The sequence below is a fragment of the Papio anubis genome, chromosome 14, assembly GCF_008728515.1.
Source record: "Papio anubis isolate 15944 chromosome 14, Panubis1.0, whole genome shotgun sequence".
NCBI lineage: Eukaryota > Metazoa > Chordata > Mammalia > Primates > Cercopithecidae > Papio > Papio anubis.
Genome location: NC_044989.1, coordinates 44,033,416 through 44,043,345, shown reverse-complemented (window position 1 = coordinate 44,043,345; position 9,930 = coordinate 44,033,416). Strand labels below are relative to the sequence as shown.

General features: G+C 38.3%; 1 protein-coding gene across 4 annotated transcripts in view; it reads right to left on the bottom strand.

The window, feature by feature from the left end:
* Positions 1-122: 122 nt before the first annotated feature.
* The window catches only part of DYNC2LI1 (dynein cytoplasmic 2 light intermediate chain 1), a 39,938-nt gene continuing 30,130 nt past the window's right edge, over positions 123-9,930 (bottom strand). The window contains exons 11-14 of one of the 4 annotated variants that reach the window (XM_021924797.2): positions 8,480-8,577; positions 7,980-8,072; positions 2,216-2,359; positions 684-698 (exon numbers count right to left, since the gene is read on the bottom strand). In XM_021924797.2, the coding sequence (XP_021780489.2) occupies positions 2,231-2,359; positions 7,980-8,072; positions 8,480-8,577 (320 nt within the window). In that variant the 3' untranslated portion in view covers positions 684-698; positions 2,216-2,230. Of the gene's footprint in view, positions 699-1,129; positions 2,360-2,729; positions 3,035-7,979; positions 8,073-8,479; positions 8,578-9,930 lie in introns of those variants that run through there. The other 3 variants (XM_031655127.1, XM_021924796.2, XM_003908569.5) reach the window with 3 other exon arrangements.

The following is a 9,930-nucleotide window of genomic DNA, read 5'->3' as shown; positions in this document are numbered from 1 at the left end:
TGGGAGACTCGTGTGACTATTTTTTTCCTTGTTCTAGGCACAGAAAAAAATAGGTCATCTTAAAAATATGTTTACATTTGATAAAGGATTAGGCAAAAGTAAAAGGCTTGATGGATTACTGACTGTAAGTGACAGAAAAAAAGAGTTGTGGGCTTAGATGAAGCAAGGTTATCATGCAGAATTGGGTAAGAATGCTTCTGTTCCTGGAAGACCCAGAGTTAAAAGACCCCTCCACACGAGGGGTCGGAGTTACCTGATCACATCGAGAGAATGCTGGGCAGATGAATGGCGAGCAACACTGCTACAGAGCACCCAGTAATTTTACTGAGGATTCAAATAAAAAACTGTAGGAATGGGCTCAACAGTGAACAAAGCACACCAGACAAACCTCTGGTTATGTTTTTAAAGATTCGTTTGCTACTTTTCACTTTCAGCTGAGTTTACTTATAGAATTACAAGTAAACGTTACTGAAGTGTATACACTGAGAAATAACCTTGTTAAGTTTGGAGATCAGCTGTTAAAGTCCATATAGAAAAAATGCTGACATAGCTAGACATGGTGTCTCACCTCTGTAATCCCAGCTGCTCAGGAGGCTGATGTGGGAGGATCGCTTGAACCCAGGAGGTAGGGGCTGCAGTGAGCTATGATGGAACCACTGCACTCCAGCCTGGGCAACAGAGAGAGGGAGACTCTGTCTCTAAAAAAGAAAGAAAAAAAGTGCTGACATATTATTTACAAAGAACAGGGTACACCCTAGAAATTTCACATTCTTGAACTGTAAAGGGTGCTGATATTTTCAAGGATAAAATAATATAAATAGGTTACTAAAAATGGGTTCTGGCCAGGCGCAGTGGCTCATGCCTGTAATCCCAGCACTTTGGGAGGCCGAGGTAAGTGGATCTTGAGGTCAAGAGATCGAGACCATCCTTGCCAGCATGACGAAACCCTGTCTCTACTGAAAATACAAAAATTGGCTGGGCGTGGTGGCAGGAGCTACTTGGGAGGCTGAGGCAGGAGAATCGCTTGAACCTGGGAGGTGGAGGTTGCAGTGAGCTGAGATTGTGCCACTGCTCTCCAGCCTGGCAACAGAGTAAGACTCTGTCTCAAAAAAAAAAAAAAAAAAAAAAAAAAAGGGTTCTGTATTAAAATGACTGATCTGATTCTGTTTCTGATTGATCTTCAAGTAATTCCATGTAAGAACCCGAAATGAAACCGTCTCAGTGTTACTATGGTAACTTTGGGTGAGAATATGGTAGAGAGCGCATGAACTTGTTCACTGACTATGACCTAACTTGTGAAGAAAGATAAATTATAGCATTTGAAATGTCTCACACTGAAGTAGGAAAGATCATTTCATTAAGGAAACCACAGTAAAATTCTATTTCTCAGAACAGTATTTAAGGATGTGGAGGCATTGGTAAATTATCAGACTAGTATTGTCAATTTTTATAAAAGGTCTTTGACATGGATGATTATGGTGTAATAGTTACACAATGTCTTACAGATTATATATGTCACATCAGTTATAGACAATTCTGGAGATGATAATCTATTACAGTAGTTCAAAGAGAGTCCCACAGGAACCTCTTTTGAAATCACTGATTTCAACTTACTAAAGATATGGGTGTACAACATAAGTGGAAACATTTTCTACTATTCATATGCAGATGAATTTCATTCTAGCTCAGAAACATTTGGAAAACTGACATCACACGTGACTTCAAGCTATTAAATGTTAGTGATAGCACCTTAGAAAAACACAATGGCTTTCAACATGTGACAGTTTGTGTCTCAAGTCAAAAATGGACAGTGATGTGTAAGAAAATCAAAGTATATAACAGCAATTCCTATTACTCTTGTGGAACAGGCTGTTTCTTCCCACCAAGTCAGTGATGTTTCTGAGATCATAATGTTCACTGTAAATTTAAAGGGATCTCTTTTTCCATAGCACTCAGCAAGAAACCTGTGCTTAAGACTGAGGTTCCTTGGAAACATGCTGTAAACTCTGTTCTCAAGGGTGTGAGAACCGTACATACTGCAAATAATTTATGAAGTCCTGGTTCGTTGCAATAAGCAGATGGCTTGCTATCTGCTCAGACACCACTCCCTTGGGGTAGTAAATGTGTTTATCTGAAGCTGGGAGTCAACATATTTGACGTGTGGATATGGAAGAACACAGAATAAATCATTTTTAATCACAGCAATTATACTTACTCAGAATGAACTTGGCTAGCAGGTACACAGATCTACAGATGGGAACGGCTTCTTAAAGGCTATCCCACCTTGGAAATAATCCTGGTTATCCCCAACACGTGATGTTTTGTCCTGCTTCTTGATAGGGTATCTCGTTAAATGTGCCTGTTCTTCAAAAAGTGGTATTTAAAATAAATGTGTCAGTCTCACAGAGGGGTGAAATGGGTGCTGATTAAAAACACCCCATTCCAGACCACGGATGGTGACTCTCTAGGTGTGGGGACCCAGGAATGTGCATCTCCTATTTCAGGTGCTTCTTGCGCCTCACTATTCAGAGTAAAGTTTTGACATCTGTGAACCCAATTCCGGTTTCCTCCCAGCTACAGCTGAGAACGCCTCTTAGAAAGAATGTGTCTAACATGGGCACTTAACCTTGCATTTAAAACTGTAACCAAATACTCTTACTTTTATATTCCTAAAAACATATAAGCAGAAACTTATACATGCTGAATTGAGTATATACCACTTAAACATGTTAGAGGTAAGGAGTAGAAGATTCTTTTATTTAAAAAAAAATTACACATGGTTCTACAATATTTTTTCCTTTTAAAAAGCTTCAAAATATACAGGGAGAGCACTAGTCCAAGAAATCCAGCTTGTTCTTTCACAAATTATACAGTTTAACTTTCTTCACATATTGCCACAATAGTTAATTCATAATATAATCTTATTTGTATTTAGAAAAGAAGAAATAAATATACAACAATTGAATTAGGTTCAAGAATCAAGCTCGATTTGTTTCCAAGACTTGGAAGAACTTCTTTTGTACTGTTCCAGTTCCTAAAACAAAAATATGTATTACTTTAAGAAAAATCAACTTAAGAATTCAAGGAGGCACGTTAAAACTGCTTTCTCATTTTTTAGATATAACAATGTATCCTTAGTAGCATTATCATTGTAAAGATTTCTTGACAATTGTTTTGTAAATGATTATGCTTAGGACTTATTTTCTAGAAATACAGTCTTCAGAGTTTCTGTGCTGCTAAGCGGCACTCAGAGATGAATTTATTAAACTTTCAGACAAAATTATGTACATAAACTACATAACACATATGAATCGTCTTTCAACTAATGAACTAGACATTTGTCATCCTTCAAGTATTCAAAAGTGCTCTTATTTTTAATTGTTTGCTGTTCAGTTCTTATCAAAAACTTGGTTGAAATTAGAAAAATATTTTAAAAACATATACCCAGGCTGGGTGCGGTGGCTCATGCCTATAATCCCAGCACTTTGGGAGGCTGGGGCAGGAGAATTGCTTGAGTCCAGGAATTTCAGACCAGCCTGGGCAACATAGGGAGACCGTGTCTCTACAAAAACTGAGAAAACTAATTATCCAGGCATGGTGGTGTGTGTGGTGGTCCCAGCTACTTGGAAGTCTGAGGTGGGAGGATTGCTTGAACCTGGGAGGTCAAGGCTGCAGTAAACTGTGATTGCGCCACTGCGCTCCAGCCTGGGTGACAGAGTGAGACTTGCGTGTTCAAATGGGGCTATCTAGGGATACGCGGGATGGTAGTGTCCACTTTTAAGCATTTTCCTGAGAGATCCTGGGTTCTGTCAGGTATGTCTGTGTGCTTTCAGCCCTTAACTGGGTGAGATACATTTTCTGGTACAAGGAAAGTACAGGTATGTCTGAATGTCCTAATCAAAAACAAAACTCTTTATGTAATTCCACAAAAAAATGTGTGTGTGTGTGTGTATGTTTGTGTGTGTGTGTATCCTTTGTCCCAGTGATTTTACTTTTAGAAATCTATCATACATAACAATAGAGCAATGCACAAGGATGCTCACTGCTCTATCTGAGCACAACTGGAAACAACTTTGATGTCCCCCAGTAAGGACTGATGAAATAATTAGTGTTCATTCACAGGTGGCTTCCAAGGCAGCCAGCAAAAACAAAAGTGGCCACATGAAAAAATAGTATGTGCCACATGAAAAAAGCACACAGCTAGGGAGAGGGCAGGATACTTCCATTTTCTATTTTATATACATCTATCTATATCTTTTGAATTTTTTCACAATGAGTATATGTTACCTTTACAATTCACAAATAAATTTTAGTGGAGGTGGCTATCCTGCACAAGGCAACTGACATGTAAAAGGGGCCATCTAAGGGGATGCCTCTTGGCCTCCTACATGTTGTTCAATGTCTAAATAACTGTACAAAGGTTATCACCACTTCAAATAAACAAAATGTGGTTACTCTGCAAGATAAGGCAATCACTGCCCTTTGGCTAACATAACTGAAGTTCACAGTTGCTATGAAAAGAAAATCCATTCTAATTTTCAGAAAAATTGCAGATTGTCCCTTTCATACCTATACTCTAAGTTACTAAAATTTGAACGTTAAATGTTTCAAAATGGTATACAGACTTTGGAAGAATTTTTCCTTGTTTTTTTTTAACTTCCTCACTGGATTCTCAGAAGAATTTTCATGGCAATAATCATATGTACTCTTTACAGCTTGTTTTATTTTTTCCTAATAAAGTTAATTCAGTTCACCAGTTATCTACCACTGTGGTTTTAAAGATTAACTCATAAAGAATAAACAAATTGTTTACTGCAAACTTTGTCTTTAACTGGAAGTGAAATTATTTTTACCAAGGACAAAGGTGAAAACGTTGTTTTGAGATTCTTTGCTAGTAGTATCCCCCTTTTGCAGACAGCAGACTGTGAGAAAACTAGGGCTATCACACAGGCCACGCCAGAGGGAGGAAAAGGAATAACCAATGTGAGACAGAACCCACCAAGTCCACTAGATCTTCAATATGACAATGATATGGCCTCAAAATAATACATTGATGTTTTAAAGGGATAGCAAGTAAGAAAAATTTTCAAAAGATATCTGTGGTTGGCCAAGAAGACCTTAAAAATAAATGTTAACTGTAACTTTTTTTTTTTTTTTTTTTGCCTTAACAAAAATATAGAAAAGAAGCTGGGTACAGTGGCTCACGCCTGTGATCCCAGCACTTTGGGAGGCCAACTCAGGAGGACTGCTTTAGGAGAGGAGTTCAAGACCAGCCTGGGCAACAAAAAAGGAAAAAATTACCCGGACATGGTGATGTGTGCCCGTAGTCCCAGCTACTTGAGAGGCTGAGACGGGAGGATCGCTTGAGCCCTGGAGTTCAAGGCTGCAGTGAGCCATGATCTCACGATTGCACTCCAGCCTGGATGCCAGAGCAAGACGCAGTATCAAAGACAAAGAAAAAAACACAAAAGAGGTAGAAGGGCTCAGCAAGTTCTTTCCACATTGACAATCCCTTAAAATCGGGACTGCTTTAAAGCTAGAGGGCTTTTAAAAAGTAGAAAATACTACTAAAGTATTTTCTGGTGCCCATGTGAAGTCTGGCAAAGACAGAACTTTAATTAAAGAGGGCTAATCACGAAAGACCCTAAGTCTGCAGGAAAGATGAAAGGGGTCTTCCTACCAATCCTCAGATCCTTGAGGATTGACCTCACAGCACACAACTGGAAACAACTTAAGGTCTCACAACTACGTGTGAAAGAGTATGAAATAATATTCAAATTAAAAATGCTGTATAGTAGAATGTCAAAATTTAGATTCAGATTATCAATGAAATAACAGCAACAACACTGATAATCATTAGGGTATCTTTAAAGCTAAAGCATAAAATTATGCTAAGGTCCTATGTGTGCAATCTGGAATCAATGCAATTCATCTAAAACCACACGAATAAAAGTGGTTCAGAGGCAAACTTAGGATAGCATAACTTTTCAGGTAGGTTAAAAAACATCTTGAACCAAGAGATGATAGGAATTGGTGATCTGCTGGCAGTGAGACACAAGAGATGAATGAAGGGTGATATGGGTACTGTGGGGCTGCCTTCCTTTTCCACACAGAATTCTTACGGTTTTAAGTCATTTAGAGAAGGCAGATTTGAATGTGAAAATTCATGATGCTCACAAATACCCTAATCCTTTAATAATACTGATGTATATGAACTTAATCAAAGTGATCATTATGCAATATAAACAGATATTCTTATCAACAACAATAGTTAATCATTGACCCCTAGATAAATATTAATCAGGGATGACTTCCAACTAATCCTTACATCCAAGCTGGAAACATAATTTATAAGGGTTACTTGAGGTCATTTTACTGTTTCTACAACATGCCTCTCACTTTGCTACAGCTACAAAACCTCTAAATATTCATGGCATATTTTTCAAAAGTCTTCTGGACCGTTCACATAAAATGTTTCGCTTACTTCTCCAAGGGCCCCCTGCAGGTGAATGCTGAGAAAAATGCCCTGGCTCCTGCTCCCAGCTGATAGCTGCTTTCAGGTTACCCTCGAAAAAATGTGGCTGCCGCCTGAGAAGCTGCCAGGGCTTTCAATCTAGTGCTTACCATACGTAAGTTTACTCATAGAAGGACAGATTCTGTACCTCATTTTATCAAATCAAACTAAAACTTAAGTTTGCTTGTTTGTTTTTAGAAAAATCTAGGCTGGGCGTGGTGGTTCACGCCTGTAATCCCAGCACTTTGGGAGGCCAAGGTGGGTGGATCACGAGATCAGGAGTTCAAGACAGCCTGGTCAAGATGGTGAAACCCTGTCTCTACTAAAAAAAACCCAAAAAAATTAGCTGGGCATGGTGGCGGGTGCCTGTAATCCCAGCCACTCAGGAGGCTGAAGCAGAGAACTGCTTGAACCCGGGAGGCAGAGGTTGCAGTGAGCTGAGGTCACGCCACTGCACTTCAGCCTGGGTGACAGTGTGAGACTCATCTCAAAAAAAAAAAAAAGAAAATAAAACTCTAAGTATTTGGGTCATGGTGAGTTTACCAACTCTTAACATTCTTACATCAGATTTGTGTGTTCAAATGGGGCTATCTAGGAATACATGGGATGGTAGTGTTCACTTTTAAGCATTTTCCTGAGAGATCCTGGGTTCTGTCAGGTATGTCTGTGTGATTTCAGACTGTGCTTTCAGTCCTTAACTGGGCGAGATACGTTTTCTGGTACAAGGAAAGTATAGATATGTCTGAATTTCCTAATCAAAAACAAAACTTTTTATGTAATTCCACAAACCAAAGAGTATTAAGAAAATGTCTCTCCAGCAGCAAGGTAAGAATCACTACTCATCTTTAATATAATGTAAACTAGAAAATCAAAAAGGTTTATGTGAACATCAAGTCACGTCTGGGTGGTGGGATGACAGGTGATTTAAAAATTTTTCTTTATTCATATCAAATTTTTATTTTTTTCTACAGTATACTATTAGTGTGTTATTTAAATAGATGTACTACTTAAATAATTTTAACAGTAAAAAAGAAACACTAAGTAAATACATTGAGAAAAATGTAAGGAATTCCCAAGGCACTCCAGGTTTTGTGATAAAACTTCAGATAAGGCCGGGTGCGGTGGCTCACACTTGTAACCCCAGCACTTTGGGAGGCCAAGGTGGGCGGATCACGAGGTCAAGAGATTGAGACCATCCTGGCTAACATGGTGAAACCCCGTCTCTACTAAAAATACAAAAAAAAAAAAAAATTAGCCAGGCATGCTGGTGGGCACCTGTAGTCCCAGCTACTCGGGAGACTGAGGCAGGAGAATGGCATGAACCCGGCAGGTGGAGCTTGCAGTGAGCCAAGATTGCGCCACTGCACTCCATGCTGGGCAACAGAGTGAGACTCCATCTCAAAACAACAACCACAACAACAAGAAAAACCTTCAGATGAAATTAAGTAAATGTTTAAGATAATACCTGATCCTTCTGAATTCTCATCTCATCGACTTCACTTTCAGCATACTGAGGATCTCTTGCAGGGTCCTTGATATTTTTCAGTGTGTTAATACTCTGAAATTACAAATCTCCAAATCACTTCATGCCCATAACCCAAAATTCAATGGCTACCATCTGCCTAATAAACCAAGCTCCCATTCCTCAGCCTACCACAAAGGCTCTCTATGATCTTTCAAGCTTTTTTCATCACCACTGAGGCCCGCTTCCAATTCCACCAGGTCCCCTTTCAGTTGTCTCTCCCTTCTCTAACAACCAGATAACTATCTTTGAAAGTGGAGCAGGAACCATGTCTGACTTTTTTTTTAATCACCATAGTGCCTATTTACATTTTCAGCAATGTTTAATTGATTTTTGAGCAGAAGAGATAAAAAGAAAGTTATCATAATAGGCCCTTTGGCACATTTCCTATAACTGTTAGATGGTGCTAAAAATCTTGCTTTTAAAAAATTAGAAATATGTACCTTTGGTGGAAAGAGCTTTTCATACACTTTTTTCCACAACTCCATTGGTGAGTGGGCATGAAGCTTTCCAATGTCATTTTCAGGAATAGGAGGAGATCCTAAAATAGCAAGTTTTACTTCAAATGACTGCATTGATTAAAATATTACAAATTCTGCCAATAAAAGAAATGACACTAACAAAGGTATACATCTCAGATCACTCATTTTCCCTCTCCTTAATATAGTCACCATTAAAATTTACCCTACCCAGCACAGCAAGGTCACTGGGACAGATTCTAATACTGAAAGAAGAGGAGTCAAAGAGTAATTGGTAAACTGTAACTCTCATTCTCCACACCCTGTATCTATACCTGTATCTACATCCTATTAACCAGTAATTCCAGTTCTTGGTAGTGTTTGCCCTAGAAACACCTGCAAACTGGTACTGTATTAAGGATTTCACACTGCAGCATCATTTGTTATCACTGAATAAATTGACCTACAACCAAAATATTCATCAGTGGTGAATAGTGCATTAATTACTATGCACACCCATGCTCTGTAACACTATCCAACAGTTAAAATAAGAAATAGATCCATATGTAGCATTAACATGGAAAAACTACTAAGGTATATTGGTATATTGAATAAAAAGGTATTGAATAATAAAGTATATTTAATAAAAAAGGGAAATTCCAAAATGATATAGACTGAACATATAATTATGTTTAAAGCAAACAGTTTTTTCTACACTATATACACATGTGTAAAGGCACAGGAAATTGGAAAGAACACAGATTTGCTCCTTGTATATACTCTTTTACCTTTTTACAAGGAGATATCTTTATGTATTACTTGTACAATTTAATTTGAAAAATTTAAAACTTTGCTGCCATTTACAATTTGTAACTGGATATTTCCCATTCTTTCTATTTCCAACATCTATTGTTCACCAAAACTGTTTTGCTGGTAATCTTCCAGGACATCCTTGCCACTTTGGTGGGAAAAGCATTGATACGCTCCACTGATGTTATTCAGCTTTGCCAAGTTTTACTTGTATTCCTTTGTGTGTCTGTGTGTATATTAAGTTCTATACAATTTTATCACCTGCATAGGTTCATGTATTTGCTACCACAGTCAAGATGCCAACTTAATTCCACTAGCACAAGGATCCTGTGTTGCCCTTTTATAGACATAACCTCCTCCTTCCTGAGCCCTCCCCTCGTCTCCCCATCCATAGTCCTATCCCTACCCTCTGACCACCACTAATCTGCCTCCATTTCTAAAATGTTTTTCATTTCAAAATTTTTTATAAATAGAATCACACTGTATGTAATCTTTTATAATTGGCTGCTTTTCACTCAGCATGATTCCCTGGAGATTCACCCAGGCTATGTGTATCAGTCATTTGTTCCTTTGTGTGGCTGAGCAGTTTTCTCTGGTACAGATGTACCACGGTTTGTTTAGTCATT